Genomic DNA, 17,155 nt, shown 5'->3' on the forward strand with positions numbered 1-17,155 from the left:
GCTATTGATCCCTTCTAAAGAAGTTTTAATTTCATTTATTGTGTTGTTCATCAGTGTTTGTTTGCTCCTTAGTTCTTCTAGGTCCTTGTTAAACATTTCTTGTATTTTCTCCATTCTATTTCCAAGATTTTGGATCATCTTTACTATCATTATACTGAATTCTTTTTCAGGTAGACTGCCTATTTCCTCTTCATTTGTTAGGTCTGGTGGGTTTTTACATTGCTCCTTCATCTGCTGTGTGTTTCTTTGTCTTCTTATTTTTCTTAACTTACTGTGTTTGGGGTCTCCTTTTTGCAGGCTGCAAGTTTGTAGTTCCCGTTGTTTTTGGTGTCTGCCCCCAGTGGCTAAGATTGATTCAGTTGGTTGTGTAGGCTTCCTGGTGGAGGGGACTAGTGCCCGTGTTCTGGTGGATGAGGCTGGATATTGTCTTTCTGGTGAGCAGGTCCACGTCTGGTGGTGTGTTTTGGGGTGTCTGTGGCCTTATTATGATTTTAGGCAGCCTCTCTGCTAATGGGTAGGGTTGTGTTCCTGTCTTGGTAGTTGTTTGGCATAGGGTGTCCAGCACTGGAGCTTGCTGGTTGTTTAGTGGAGCTGGGTCTTGGCATTGAGATGGAGATCTCTGGAAGATTTTCACCATTTGATATTACGTGGAGCTGGGAGGTCTTTTGTGGACCAATGTCCTGAACTTGGCTCTCCCACCTTAGAGGCACAGCCCTGATTCCTGGCTGGAGCACCAAGAGCCTGTCATACTCACAGCTCAGAATAAAAGGGAGAAAAATGAAAGGAAGAAAGAAAGAAAGAAAGAAAGAAAGAAAGAAAGAAAGAAAGAAAGAAAGAAAGAAAGAAAGAAAGAAAGAAAGAAAGAAAGAAAGAAAGAAAGAAAGAGAAAGAAAATGAAATAAAGTTATTAAAGTAAAAAATAATTATTAAAAAAAATTTTTTAAGTAATTAAAAAAAAAAGAAAGAAAGAAGAGAGCAACTAAACCAAAAAACAAATCCACCAATGATACCAAATGCTAAAAACTATACTAAAAAGAAAACAAAAACAAAAACGGACACACAGAACCCTAGGACAAATGGTAAAAGCAAAACTATACAGACAAAATCACACACAGAAGCATACACATACACACTCACAAAGAAAGAAAAAGGGAAAAAGATATATATATCGTTGCTCCCAAAGTCCACCTTCTCAATTTGGGATGATTCATTGTCTATTCAGGTATTCCACAGATGCAGGGTACATCAAGTTGATTGTGGAGATTTATTCCACTGCTCCTGGGGCTGCTGGGAGAAATTTCCCTTTCTCTTCTTTGTTCGCTCAGCTCCTGGGGTTCAGCTTTAGATTTGACCCTGCCTCTGCGTGTAGGTCGCCTGAGGGTGTCTGTTCTTCGCTCAGACAGGACGGGGTTAAAGGAGCAGCTGCTTCAGGCGCTCTGGCTCACTCTGGCCGGGGGGAGGGAGGGGTACGGAGTTCGGGGCAAGCTTGAGGTGTCAGAGGCCGGCATGACGTTTCACCAGCCTGAGGCGCACCATGTGTTCTCCCAGGGAAGTTGTCCCTGGATCACGGGACCCTGCAGTGGCGGGCTGCACAGGTTCCCGGGAGGGGAAGTGTGGATAGTGACCTGTGCTTGCACACAGGCTTCTTGGTGGTGGCAGCAGCAGCCTTAGCGTCTCATGCCCGTCTCTGGGGTCCGCGCTGATAGCCGCGGCTCACGCCCGTCTCTGGAGCTCCTTTAAGCGGCGCTCTTAATCCCCTCTCCTCACACACCAGGAAACACAGAGGCAAGAAAAAGTCTCTTGCCTCTTCGGCAGCTCCAGACTTTTTCCCGGACTCCCTCCCGGCTAGCTGTGATGCACTAGCCTCCTTCAGGCTGTGTTCACGCAGCCAATCCCAGTCCTCTCCCTGGGATCCGACCTCCAAAGCCTGAGCCTCAGCTCCCAGCCCCCATCTGCCCTGGCAGGTGAGCAGACAAGCCTCTCGGGCTGGTGAGTGCTGGTTGGCACCGATCCTCTGTGCGGGAATCTCTCCACTTTGCCCTCCACACCCCTGTTGCTGTGCTCTCCTCCGTGGCTCCAAAGCTTCCCCCCCTCCGCCACCCACAGTCTCTGCCCACGAAGGGGCTTCCTAGTGTGTGGAGACCTTTCCTCCTTCACAGCTCTCTCCCACTGGTGCAGGTCCCGTCCCTATTCTTTTGTCTCTGTGTCTTTTTTTTTTTTTTTCTTTTGTCCTACCCAGGTATGTGGGGAGTTTCTTGCCTTTTGGGAAGTCTGAGGTCTTCTGCCAGCATTCAGTAGGTGTTCTGTAGGAGTTGTTCCACATGTAGATGTATTTCTGATGTATTTGTGGGGAGGAGGGTGATCTCCATGTGTTACTCTTTCTCCATCTTGAAGCTCTTTGGGCACAAGCTTTTAAACAGAGGGTCCACCTACAAAATTTGTCATTTGCCCTGCAAGCTTATAATGATGCCATTAAATCACAATCGGGTGTTAGCAGGAGTAATTAGGAATATGTTGTAGGGTTGCACACTCATAAGAAATTTTTTTATGGGAGGGAGAAAATCTTAAGCATTCACTGTGGGAAGGATTTTTGAAAATCCAGCATTTCAGCCCTGAAGGTTTTTATTTAGCAAGAACAGCCAAAAGAGTTGTTTTAAATTTTTGTTTTTGTTTCTGACCTTAATTTGAAGGTTACGTGTCTTGCCTTTTTTATCTATGGCCTTAATTGTTCATAGGAAAAAGGAGAAGAGACAGATGGATTCCAAGGGGATAATGGCTGAGTTTTTCCTCTATATTTTCCTTTAGGAATCAATTCTAAGCTTCAGTTTGAAATCATGCCAGGCGCTTTATTCGGGTTGTTCGAGATAAATCCTGACACTGGGGAGGTGGTGACAACCACCACACTTGACAGAGAAGTTCAGGAAGTCCTCACCCTTCAAGGTAAGGGATCTCTTGACTGTGCTAAACAAACAAAAACAAAAATAGGCAGCAGGCCATTGAGAGGTGAAATTTTACATTTCAGTAAGTTGTCTTTAAATAAAATATTATTGACCCAGTGCTACCCGGTTAATTTGCTCTGTTGCTGTCTGGTTAGGGCAGCATATTTTAGGTATGAATTAATGGCCACCATCTGTGCCGTCTTTTGTTCCTTGTCAGTACTTGTACGTGATGGGGGAGCCCCTGCTCTGTCTGGGACTACAACAATTCTCTGCACTGTGGGAGATGAAAACGATCATGCACCGGAGATTATTGTCCCCAGGCATGACATTGATCATGCACCGGAGATTATTGTCCCCAGGCATGACATTGAGGTTCTGGAAAACCAAGAGCCAGGGCTTGTCTACACTGTTTTGGCCTCTGATATGGATGCTGGCAATAACGGAGCTGTCAGGTATCACATAATTGGTAAGTATTATCTTTATTTAAATCCCCCCCTCCCCAGGATACCAACTCGGTTGACACACACTTCATGGAATGCATTCAGCATTTGGTATCTAGTGCAGTGTCTACAGAACGCACACCTGCTAAGAACTGATTGGTGCCCTGGGTCTCCTCTCCTCCTCCCCACAGCCACCCTGATCCAGTGCCCTCCAAACTCCTCAAAAATCTGCCCTTGACAACTCTCGTTGTTAGTAATCCACTAATATTAGTGCATGTACAGATGGAACAGGTAGCTTTTTTTTTTCTATTTTCACTTTTTTCTATTTTCACTTCTCTCGTATGATCACTTATTTTTATTATTTTGAGCAGTCAAGACTTTCTTTCAGGCCTAGAGGACATGAGTAGAAAAACAATTCCCAGATCTGCAGACCAATGAAACACTTCAGATCTACAACAATACCCCAGAGATCAAAGTCTTTAGGAACTTCTACACTAGAAGATAATTTTGTAATATTGTTCCCTTCAGATGAGAGACATAAGGTTTCTGGCAGAATAATGTTAGCATTAGCATGGCAAGCTTGAGAAGGCCACATCTTATTCACCTGAAAAAAAGTGAAGAATCCAATTTTTAGCACATGTCAGAGTACACATGGAATGATATGAGATGAGGCTAGAGTAATGTTTCAGAGACTGCTTCTGATGAAGGGAAGCTGTTTAATAAAAAGAGCTTTGAGACTAGCTTCTGGAAGTTATCACTCTCTATTTACTAAAAATCCTATAACCAAACCATGTTTTCTATGTACCACCCATTTTACTCCAAAATGAGAATAGTTTTATTGTCTTTTCCCTGATTATAAAATGATATATGATTGTAGAATATATATACAATTTATGAAAAACAAAATAGTAAGCAAAAATCTTATATCTTGCAGAGATAAGTAACTTGATATTTTTGAAAAACACTTTTCCATGAACCTCAGAGAATGCAGACACCAATCTTACACTATTGAATAATTTATGTATGCTATTTCATTATCTCATTTTAAAACCAATATACTGTATAAATGATTCATGTCAGTGAATATACACATATATTAGCATTTCTAGTATGCATATGTATAACATCATTTATCTCACTCATCCCCATTTATGCTAATTTAATTATTGAACAGTCTACTATTATAAAAATGCTGTAGTGAACACACCCAATTACTTCCTTATGATAAATGTGACTGGATTATCATGTCCAAGGACATATCTATCTTAAATGTTTACACATATTTCATACTACCATCCAAAAGAATGATACTCCCTCAAAATAACTTTGAGGAGCCCAATTTTAAGAATAAGGCCAATTCTTACCTCTTTCTTACTGTTGCAGTGGAATAGATGATTTTCCTCCTCTGTAAACTCTACCTGTTTTCTAGAACTTCTCAAACCAATTGTGGTTAAGGACCAGGGTTTGTGTTTTTCGAAATTTCCAATCTGTTGTGACTGATACTTTTGTAAAATCAATAAATATAAATTACTGGGAGAAAAAATCAAAGGCATACAAAATGCAAGCCCCAGTTTTTAAAAACTATTACTGTATTATGGAGACATAAGATTATTCTCTCATGTTGCTATAAGATTTTCTAAATGCTTACTCTTAATTTCTTTGTATTTATCTTGTTGAGGACCAGCTACAAACAATCCCCAGACAGCACCTGTCCCCTCTCACAGCATCAAGGACATTCTTTCTGACCATTCACTTCCCTTTCCCAAATGGTCAACAGTTCCTCTCTACTGGCTTTTCCCATCAGTATTTCCCATCTTGAAAATCATAGATGTCTCCCTTCACTCACTGTCTCTTTTCCTTCACAATCAAACTCCTTAAAAATTGTTGTCTACACTCTGGTTTCTGTGTCTTTACTTTCATTTCTTAGCCTGCTGTAAAATGTGTTCCACTGAAGTCACTCCACTGAAACTACCCTTTCCAGAGACATAAAAGATCCCATTGTTGCCAAATGCGTTGGATCTTTTTCAGTTCTTAATTTAATTGTATTGCTTTGTGTCTTTGTGCACCATGCCCTGGACACTTGGTCTCACCTTGACTTCAGAAAGCCACTTACTTTCTTTTGGTCCTTCATCTGTCTTTCTAGACAAGTCTTCCCAGTGTCCTTGTTCTTCTGGTGGTTCTCTGACTTGTTAGAGTTTTCTGGATCTTTTTGGCATATCTTTTTCTTTTCTCGTAGACACACTCTTTCTGGTCATTTCATCCAGTTCCTGTCTTCAGCTACCACTGGACCTCAATATCTCCCTATCTTGACTGTACCCTAGATCTAAGTCCCATTAAAGGACATTTTAAAAATTGAAGTATAGTAGACTTACAGTTGCAGATGTACAACATAATAATTCAATGTTTTTATAGATTACGCTCCATACAAAGTTATTATAAAATATTGAGTATTCCCAGTGCTGTGCATTACATCCTTGTAACTTATTTTATACCTAGTAGTTTGTACCCATGATTCCCCTTCACCCACTTTGCCCCTCTCCATGACTCCCAATACTATGTTAAATAGAAGTGATGAGAGTGGGAATGCTTGTCTTATTCCTGATCTTAGAGGAAAAGTTTTCAGCTTTTCAATGTTGAGTTTGATGTCAGCTGTGGGCTTGTCATGTATGGCCTTTATTATGTTGAGGTATGTTTCATCTTTACCAACTTTGATAAGAGATTTTATCATAAATGGATGTTGAGTTCTGCCAAATGCTTTTTCTATGTCAAATGAGATGATCATATGGCTTTTATCCTCCCCTTTTTTGGTGTGGTGTAACACCTTGATTGATTTGCAGATATTGAACCATCCTTGCATCCCTGGAATAAATTTCAATTGATCATGATTAAAAATCCTTTTTATGTATTGTTGAATTTAGTTTGCTAATATTTTTGTTGAGGGTTTTGCATTATGTTCATCAGGAATATTGGCCTGGTAATTTATTTTTGTAGTGTCTTTGTCTGGTTTTGATATTAGGGCTTCATAGAATGAGTTTGGAAGTGTTCCCTTCTCTTCAATTTTTGGTATAGTTTGGGAAAGATAGGTATTAACTCTTCCTTAAGTGTTTGATAGAAACCCTCAAATTCTGGTCTGGTCCTACTCTGATTTGTTGGGAGTTTTTTTATTATTGATTCAATTTCATTACTTCGGTCTTGGAAGTGTGTATGTTTCTAGGCATTCTTCCATTTCTTCTAAGTTGTCCAATTTGCTGCTGTATAACTGTCAATAGTATTCTCTTATGATTGTATCTCTGTGATATCAGTGGTAATTTCTCCTCTTTCATTTCTAATTTTATTTATTTAGACTTTCTCTTCTTTTCTTGATGAGTCTGGCTAACAGTTTTATCAATTTTGTTTATCTTTAAAAAAAACCAGCTCTCAGTTTCACTGAGCTTTTCTTTTTTTTTCTTTTTTTTTTTTTGGTCTCTATTTTATTTACTTCTGCTCTCATCTTTATTATTTCCTTCCTTCTGTGGACTTTGGGCTTTGTACTTCTTTTTCTAGTTCCTTTAGATGGAAAGTTAGGTTGTTTATTTAAGATTTTTCTCATTTCTTGAGTTAGACCTGAATTACTATAAACTTCCCTCTTAGAACTGCTTTTGCTGTGTCCCATAGATTTTGGAAAGTTGTGTTTTTCTCTTCATTCATCGCAAGGATTTTTTTTTTATTTCCTCTTTGATTTCTTTGTTGACCCATTGGTTTTTTAGTAGAATGTTGTTTAGTCTCCACATGTTTGTGTGTTTTCCAGTTTCCTTCCTGTAATTGATTTCTAGTTTCATACCACTGTGGTCAGAAAAGATGCATGCCTGATATGATTTCAATCTTCTTAAATGTATTGAAGATTTTTTTTGTGGCCTAGCATGTGATCTGTCCTGGAGAATGTTCTATGTGCACTTGAAAACAATGTGTTTTCTGCTGTTTTTAATGGAATGTTTTGTAGATATCTATTAACTCCTTCTGATCTACTGTGTCATTTAATGTGTCCCTTATTGATTTTCTGTCTGGATGATCTGTTCATTTATGTAAATGGGGTATTAAATTTCTCTATTGTTATTGTATTTCTGTCAGTTTCTCCCTTTATGTGTGTTAATATTTGCTTTAGATAGTTAGGTGCTCTTGTACTAGGTGCATTTATGTTTATGAATGTTATATCTTCTTGGATTGACCCGTTTATATGATGCCCTTCTTTGTCTTTGTTATTAACTTTGTTTTAAAGTCTATTTTGTCTGATATGCGTATCGTTATCCCAGCTTTCTTTTCATTTCCATTTGCATGGAGTATCTTTTTCCATCTTTTTACTTTCAGGTGAATGTGTCTTTAGATCTGAAGTGAGTCTCTTGTAGGCAGCATATAGATGGGTTTGTTTTCTTATCCATTCAGCCACCCTATGTCCTGTGATTGGAGTATTTAATCTATTTACATAAAGTAATTATTCACAGATATGTACTTACTGCCATATTGTTACTTGTTTTCTGGTTGTTTTTATTGTTCTTCTCTGTTCTTTTCTTGTTCCTTTAGTCTATTCCCTCGCAGTTTAACTATTCTCTTTAGTTTTATGTTTGGGTTCTTTTCTCTTTGTTTTTTGTATATCCATTGGAGATTTTTGATTTGTGGTTACCCTGAGGTTCATATATATCAATTACATATAGTTGTTTTAAACTGATAGTGTTTAAGTTCAAACACATCCTAAAAGCTTTACATTTTTCACTCCACTCCCAACATGCTTTATGTTTTGGTGTCATATTTTACATCTTTATTTATATCCCTTCAGTGTTTATCATAGTTATTGTTGATTTTATAATTTTTATCTTTTAACCTTTGTACTAGCTTATTTAAGTGGTTGATTCACTGCCTTTACTATTTACTATTTATATTTATCAGTGAGATTTTTTTTCTTCACATCTTTAAAAATTTTTTTTTTTATAGCCTTTTCTTTTTCACTTAAAGAAGACACTTTATCATTTCTTGTAAGGCCAATTTAGTGGTAACAACCTCTTTTAGTTTTTGCTTATCTGGGAAACTCTTTATCTCTTCTTCAATTCTGAATGATAATCTTGCTGGGTAGAGTGTTCTTGGTTGTAGGATCTTTCCTTTCAGCACTTTAAATATGTCTTGCTACTCCCTCTGGCTTGCAAGATTTCTGCTAAAAAGTAAGCTAATATTTATCGTGGTTCCCTTGTATGTGACTCTGTTTTTCTCTTCTTGTCTTTAAAATTCTGTCATTCACTCTTTAACTTTTTCCATTTTAATTATGAAATGACTTAGTGTGAGTCTCTTTGGGTTCATCTTGTTTAGGCCTCTCTGTGATTCTTGGACCTGGATACATTTCCTTTTCAGGTTAGTGATGTTTTCAGCTATAATTATATCAAATATGCTTTCTGCCCCTTTTTTCTCTCTCTTCCTCTCTGACCCCTATAACACAAATGTTAGTATGCTTGATATTGTTCTAGAGGTCCCTTAAATAATCCTTATTAAACTTTTTTTCTTTTTGCTGCTCTGATAGGGTGATTTCCACTATTCTGTCTTCTAGGTCATTTATGTGTTCCTCTGTATCACCTAATCTGCTGTTAATTCCTTCTAGTGTATTTCTCCTTTCAGTTATTGTATTCTTCAGTTCTAATTGGCTCTTTTTTATATTTCCTAGTTCTTTGTTGAAGTTCTCAGTGTATTCCTCTATTCTTTTCCTAAGGTTGGTGAACATTTTTATGACTATTGCTTTGAACCCTTTATCAGGTAAATTACTTCTCTCTGTTTCATTAGGCTTCCCTCCTCCCCATCCCAGTGTTTTATATTGCTCTTTGCTTTGGAACATGTTCTTGTGTCTTCTCATTTTGTTTGACTCTCTATGACTTTCTTCTCATTTTGTTTGTTTGTCTCTATGAAATTAGGGAAAACATACCCTTCTAGGTCTTGAAGTCATGTCTTTGTGTTGGAGCAGTTGGAGCATCCCTATGCAGTCTGCCTATGCCCAGTAGCTTCAGTGGTAGAGCTGGATCTAAAGTGATCATGGGACATTTCTTTTGGGATGTGCTAGCTGTCACTGCCCTGTTAGGGGGTGGGGTCAGGGTCTGAGGGGCTGGGGCCACAATCCTGAGTGAGCTTAGTGTCTCCTTGGTGCTATAGAGGTTTCTGCCTTGGCCAGGGGTAGGGCTGGGACCCAGAGGGCTGGAATAGGAGGCTGGTGCAAGCCCTGGCTTCTCCCAAGGTGCACTGATGGTTTCTGCCTTGTCAAGGAGTGGGGCTGGCGCAGGAGGGGCTGAGGTAAGAGCCTGTCTCAGACAGGGGCAAGGTGCACTGGAGCAGTCATAGCAGGCTGGCCAGAGCACCAGGCATGTTTCAGTCTGCTGCCTCTGTGCTGGGACTGGGAACAAACAAGTGAATGTCCACACTCTTCAAGAGCAGAGTCTCAGTTTCCTACAGGCTTCCATTAAGCCCCACTGGTTTTCAAACCACCTAAAGGGGCTTGTATTCCCAGTGCTGTACCCCAGGGCTGGTATGCCCAATGTGGGGCTCAAACCCCTCACCCCTGAGGGAGCATCCCTGAGCCTGTGAAATCCTTCTCTTCTTCTGGGTCACACACCAGGGGTGTGGGTCCTGACTAGATTTCCTCTCCTCCCCTCCTACCAGACTCCACATGGTTCTTTCTTTGTAATCTTGGTTGTAGAAGAGCCATTCTGCTAATCTTCAGGTCAATCTCAGAGAGAGTTTCTCTTTATGTAGTTTTGATGTCTTCCTGAGAGGAGGTGAGCTCAGACTCTTCCCACTCCACCATCTTGATCCTACCTCCTAATACATTTTTATTTTCCACTCTCTCTCTCCTTCTTTTTACAGTGAGAAAGCAGAATCAGGATCAGTGCCTTTGACCAGAAATAGCATTTTTGTTCACACTTTATGTCCTGTGTTGGACTGTGGACTTTGCTCTGTGCCATCCTCACCCTAGAACTCCCCATCAAAGGACATATTTGTATGACTCTCATACAAATATAAAACTAACAACTTCCAAAGATTTTTATTCAACTCATTAGCTAATAAACAAACCAAAAAGATGTTAAAATTAGTTCGAGGAGAAATGTAAGAAACACACACATACACACACAGAGCAAAAATAAGAAATTCTGAAATGCAGAAGAGGTCTATCCATAGTATAGTAATCAATGCCATTCCACTAGACACAATTAATTTGAATTTCTGTGAACAAGAACCATTCTCATTATGTATTAGTTTTCAACAATTTACAGAGATAAAATACCTGAAAGATAATGAAGATAAAATACCTGGAAGACAACTCAGATGGCAAAGCCAGACTAGTCACACCCTAATCTTTTTTTTTTTTTCACCCCTAGGACACCCACTTATTTTTTCCCTTCTGTTTCAAATTGTTTCACTATTTTTTCTGACAGCCTCAAGGACCCAATTTTTATATCTAGCAGCATCTCATTATCAATGTGTCCAGAACTGAACTTAACATCACTCCCTTTTCACTCACTTCATCATGGTCTGGCTTCTTCTAGAATCTCTGCCAGTGATCTTCAGCCTTTTTTTGTTCAACATGCCCTTAAAAAAATCTTGTTACAGATGTAAGCACTCAGAATCCTTGTTCACATTTTTTACATAGGAGACAGATTGTTGTTATAGTAGTAACACTTATATCTTAAACTCCTTCTGCGTTATATGCCCCCAAATCAATTAATGGTCTTTATTTTTTATTTGTTTACTACTTATGAGCTTGAATAGGTCCTAAAATTTAGTTCATAGCAAAGACCCTCTCCAACATAAAAAGGATGTATTTCCCAGGCATTAACGTCAGTCCCTGTTTCAACATGAAACACCAATATTTGGAATTCCCCTTTGCTTGGTAGCCTAGAAACTTTCACACGCTGGTGTGGTACACCTTGGTCAGGTTGGGAGGGGCGAGAGGTGAACCTTTCTTTTATAATTTGCAAGAAGGGTGATTATAAAATTGATTTGGGGAAGGACAAACCCACAAGATCCCAGGGGTTTTCTTAGGCAGAACAATTTTAGGAATAAAGATATATAAACTGAACTTCTGGAAATTACCTTAAAATTTACCTGTTTCCAGATACTCCTTAGATAAATTAATATAACCCCAGGGTCTTCAGACCTCATTTTAAAGACAGCTGGTCTTGACACCCTTGAGTCTTGACACCCTTGAGTCTTCCCCTTAAGCCGGATTATGAGTCTTCCCTTCCTTACTCCTTATTACCCTCCTCTATATCTCTGGAGTGTGTCCACTTCCTCCAGGGGCATATTATTGCAGAACCTCCTCATTGCTCACGTAGATACCATGGTAGCCTCCTAATCTTCCTCTAGTCTAATCAAGCTCTGACACTGCTGCCCTGTACTCTTCCTAAAACAGAAATGTGATTCATGACGCTTTCCTGTCTACAATCCTGCAGGACCTCCCAATAGATTTTAAGATAATATAGTCTTCAGCAGTGTACACAGGGCAGTTCATGATCGGATGCCTGCTTATCTTCCAGATTTATGTTTTTGCCACTGTCGACCCTCTGTCTCCCTACTCTCTACACTCAAATACCCAGAGAACCCAGTGTTCTAGTCACACTAAAATGTTTGCAACGATTAATTTGTCATATTCCTGGGACTTAACCCAGGTTTGTCCCTCTTCCCTCTCCCCTCCACTGAGACTTGTAGCCTGGCTTCCTCCCCTTTAGGAGTTAGTTTTGATGTCATTCTTTCTAAGAAGCATTTCCTGGCCATCCTAACACAAGACCCTGTGCTCATCCTCTATGCTTCCCAGCGCCCTGCACGTGTGAGTTTCACACTGTATTTTAATGTTCAGGTACTGACCTGCCTTTCCTCCTGGACTGTAAACTCTTGGAGGCCAGAATCACATCTTCCACTCCTCGTATTCCCAGTGTCCAGCACATACTTGGTACATGACAGGTGTTGTTGAAATGTTTACTGAGGGAATGAATTGCTTTATCAACCACAAATGCCACAGAAATGTAGTTTGTCTCACCATCCCTGTGTTTGGTACAAATTAAAACATCTTATGAAGACGTACAAATGCAGTCCCTTCTCAGCCCCCAGCACTACCTGTGGCTGTTGTTTTCTCAGAATGCTGTTCCACTTCTTCCATGTGCCTCTGGTAGGCTCCAGTAAGTTCCCACACTGTTGGGAATGGTGACCCTCGTCCAAGAATGTGGCTGGTAGGTAATTGAACCGCATTTTCCCAATTAATTTTTAGGGTGACTTTAACATGCCTTTGGAAGCTTTTTATCCCTGTGCTCAGTTTAAAATTTTATTCTACTTGGTACCATGTACAATAGCAAAAAGAACATTTTTTTTGAAGGATATAGAGAAGAATAAAACATAATCCTGGCTTATGTTATGGAAGAGATAGACAAATGTTTCAGTATCTCTAACAGAAGTGTTATGATTCATGCACAGAAGACGTGGAATATAGAAGAGGCCTTACTGCAGTAGTATAACCGGCATTCAGTCTGTAGTAACATTTGGGGAAATTACAGATATGCTGTTGTACATCAATCTGTTATATTTTGATTGATATCTAAAAATGGACATTGTATCCTGTTGCTTATACCTGACTACTGTTTTATTTCACATAAAACATACATTTTAATCCTCCCAAGAGGAAAAATATATTAATATAAAAAGTTGAAGTTGCACACAAATCATACTGCTGCAAATCAGTCAAAGCAAGTGTTCGAATTACTGACTGAATTAAGATAGATACTGAATTATATTTTTTTGTTTATTTCCTGATAATAGAAACTTCATGAGGACAGGGACCTTATCATGTACTTACAAAAGTACTTACAAAAGTTCTAGGATGTAATAATCAGGAAATAAATATTTGTTGAATGAATATATATATTCATGGCAAAGGGCTGCTACTTTTTGAATTCAAATGTATTTTGAATTTGTTTTCTTTACTAGACGGAAATACTGATGAGTACTTTGCTATTAATGAAACATCAGGAGAACTCTCAATTACTCGTGCTTTGGACCGGGAGCAAGTCAGCAACTTCACCCTAGTCATCCTGTGCTCCGATCTGGGGGATCCACCCCGGAGCTCCATGGTGCAGCTGCAAGTCAGAGTTCTGGACGACAATGACCACAGTCCTTCCTTCTCCAGGCTCCATTACCAGGCCTCTGTGAGAGAGGATGCTCAAGTGGGAACCGTGGTTCTTGTGCTTTCTGCTGTGGACAAAGATGAAGGTCTGAATGGGAAAACTGAGTATTCTCTGGTGGATGAGGCTTCCGGGGCATTCACCATTGATCCCGTAGTGGGCACATTGAGAACCAGCCACATCCTTGACCGAGAAGCCAGAGCTGAGCATACATTTAAGGCTGTGGCCAGAGACTGTGGTGTCCAGGGCTCAAGAAGCACCACAGTGATCATAAAAGTACATGTCACTGATGTTAATGACAATGATCCAGTTTGGGAACAGAACCCCTTTGATATTTTTCTTTCCCCCCAGTCACCTACTAACCAGATGACTGCCATCCTGAGAGCCAGTGACCCAGACTTGGGACCCAATGGAACTGTCATATTTAGTTTTGCAGAGCCCCAGTCAGTGTTTTCTATTAATGAATACACAGGAGAAATTCAACTTCAGCAAAACCCAGCTTCAGAATATTTTCCTATCTGGCTGCAGTTAAAAGTTGTGGACCAGGGGTTCCCAGCTAGGACAACCACTGGTCTCTTGGTCATTCACATGGAAGGAGAAGATGTAAGGATTTCCTTCAGCCAGCATCTGTATAATGGGATTGTGCCCGAAAATTGTGAGGCAGGTGAGTGTCAAATGTTTTGTACATTGTCCCAGTTTTGACAAAATGCTTAAAACTAAGGATTATAGAACGAGTGCTATCACAGTTCAGTTATGAATTTTTGAGTCCAGCCAATTCTTGATATGCCAACTTTCATTCAAAATATGTCATTAGAAAAATATACTCAAATACAGTAAAACACGCACACACACTCCCCTTTAAAGACAGCAAAAGGTAGTAAAAATACTGAAAGATAAATCATTCAAGGCTCTTAAAGTTTAACTTAAATTTAAAATCTCAAATAAAAACCCTTTTATTTAAATGTTTATGAATTCTGAACAACTGTACATTTCCTAAAGTACTTTCCTAGAAGTACAATGAAAGGTGAAGTATGTTGTGGTTCAGTGACTGCCACTGCATGTCCTCGGGCAGCTGGATGTCTCTGCCTCAGTTTCCTAATCTGCAAATTAAGGATAAGTTTGGTGCCTACCTCATTAGGGTATAGGACTGAATAAGCCAGTTCATATAAAGCACTTAAAACAGTATCTGACTCAGAATCAACATGTAATATATGGGAACTGCTGTTATTATTATTATTATACTTCATTTTATATTATACTTCATTTTGATACAGTCAGCATTGCTTTCAAACAGTGCAGTAATATCTGATCTTCAAAGAATTTGGCACAGATTATACTACTCAGAACAGGCTTCAGTGAACTGTAACTATTTTTCCTCATAATGCTAAATTATTTTCCAGTTATTTCCCTACTCAAATGCATGCCATAATGGGAAACATTAAAAAAATTAATTTAAATGATCTTCCTATCCCAAAGCAAAAAAACCCATTTGTATATAGTTGTGGATTGAAAGAAATCCAATCTAGGTAATTATATCTAACTAGAGAGTTGAGAAATAAATCTTCTGAACCTTTCAGCCAGCCAGAGGGCAAAGCACATGGACTCCAGGGCTTGGGAGAAAAGGAGTTTGCCTGCGACAGTCTGATGTGTGCTGTTTGCTTTCTCCAGTCATTTTTTTGTTTTTGTTTTGTCATTTTGGATTCAGTTTCACTTTTTCCGTACCTACAACAACCACTACTTAAAAGGCAACCTTCATTTTTCTGAAATTGATCTATACATTTCATAGTGAAAATATTTTGTTACACATTATATTCTTTATGAAAAGAGAATACTCAATTTAATATCGAATGTCAAATTAGGGTTCTTCTCAGTTGCAGATTATTAACCTGACTTTGATCTTCTTTTGAATTATGGTTATCTAATGGGCTGCTTATTTGGAAGGCCCCTTATTGATTCTAAACATAATTAAGGGTAAATTGCAATTACCTTAATTAAATGAAATAATAGCAACTTCCAAAATAACTAGAAATGTCCACCCATATACTTAGGTGTGATGAGATTTCTGCATAAGAGTTAAATGTTAAATAACATGAGATACTCCTTAGAGCTCTGTTTCTGTACCTCTGAAGAGGTATACATCCCAACCCCAGAGCAGAGTCTGATAGAAAGGAAAGGTGACATTTTCTAAATAATAACAGCACAAAATATATGAATCGATCTTGAAATTGATCTGATAAAATCACAGAATTTTTGAGCCCAGCTTTTGTCTGCAATGAACATATAAACATTTTTTTCTTAAATACCCTTGACACATGACCTTTCAGTCTCTACTTGAATATTTCAGTGACTGAGAGTTTAGGACAGTGGTTCTTGAACTTGGGTGTGAAACAGGCACTCTGTGATGATCCCTGAAGTTTCTGCTTCAGTAGGTCTGGGGTCCAGGAACTGCCGTTTTTAACAAACTCTGCAGGTGATTTGATTGCATGACAATGTTGGAAAACCTTTTCATTTGAAAAGTCATTCCTGCATTAAACCCAGATCTGCCTCCTTTATGTCTGTTCATAAATCCTAGTCCTGCCCTCTGGAGCACTCCACTGATCTACACAGTCGCTCTTCAGATATTTTATCTGCTCCTTCAACAAAATTTTTATTGAGTATTATGTGTCAGGTCCTCTTCTATTGGGATATGTTAGTGAACTAAAAAACAAAGATGCTTGTCCTTGTGAGGCTTACATTCTAGCAGGGGTAAAGAGACAATATCAATGAATGTAATAAATAACTAAAGTGTAGTGTATGTTAAACAGTTTTAAGAACTATGGTATAAAGAAGCAGAGCAAGGGGTGCTGGGGGAGGGCACAAATGCAATTTTAGATAGCAGGTTAGGGCAGGCATCATTGAGCAAGTGACATTTGGGCAAAGACTTAAAGAGAGGAGGTAGCCATTCATATAATTGGGGGAAGAGCATTTCCAAAAAAAAAGGAGAAATCCAGTGGGAGCCCGCCTGGTTTGCTCAAAGAACAGCAAAGAGGACTGTGTGACTGAAGCAGAGTAAGCAAAGTGAAGAATGGTAAAAAATGAGGTCAGAAGCGAATAGACCAGGCAGGGCCTTGTAGATCACTGGGGGGCCTTTGACTTTTACTCAAAATAGTTTTCCCGTCTCTAGTTCTTCACTTATTCTTCACGTAATGAGATTTCCAACCACGGCTAGTGAACATTCTCATCCAATATAAATTCTGCAGAGTAGTAGGCATTAAATAAATTATCACTCAAAAGAATTGGCACAGGACTCATCGTTGTGTCACACTTTTTCACATTAGTAAATGAAATTTCTAAAAATTGAGTAATGTGCCTGGCCATTTCCTAATTAAGGTATCCTTTCTCAAGTCACCCATGATTAATTCGTTTGCAGTATTAAACCTAAATAAAAGTCAATATCTAAAGCACCCCAAAGAAAATATTTCGATATGAAATTAAGTTATGGGTTAGTAAGTATAATAATATTTGTGGTTGAATTCAGAAATGATTTAATAATAACCCTAATAAAAACTGCCATGGAAGGGGAAATTATTCACCTGTTTTCATCTTTGCAGTGCGCCATTCA

The 17,155-nt window shown here is 39.0% G+C and overlaps 1 protein-coding gene across 1 annotated transcript in view; it reads left to right on the plus strand.

The window, feature by feature from the left end:
• The window catches only part of DCHS2 (dachsous cadherin-related 2), a 305,470-nt gene that overhangs the window by 216,995 nt on the left and 71,320 nt on the right, over window positions 1-17,155 (plus strand). The window contains exons 11-14 of the mRNA XM_061191590.1: window positions 2,806-2,940; window positions 3,157-3,259; window positions 3,299-3,405; window positions 13,361-14,218. Coding sequence (XP_061047573.1) covers window positions 2,806-2,940; window positions 3,157-3,259; window positions 3,299-3,405; window positions 13,361-14,218 — 1,203 coding nt within the window. The remainder of the gene's footprint in view (window positions 1-2,805; window positions 2,941-3,156; window positions 3,260-3,298; window positions 3,406-13,360; window positions 14,219-17,155) is intronic.

This window comes from Eubalaena glacialis, chromosome 5 (assembly GCF_028564815.1).
Source record: "Eubalaena glacialis isolate mEubGla1 chromosome 5, mEubGla1.1.hap2.+ XY, whole genome shotgun sequence".
Taxonomy (NCBI): domain Eukaryota; kingdom Metazoa; phylum Chordata; class Mammalia; order Artiodactyla; family Balaenidae; genus Eubalaena; species Eubalaena glacialis.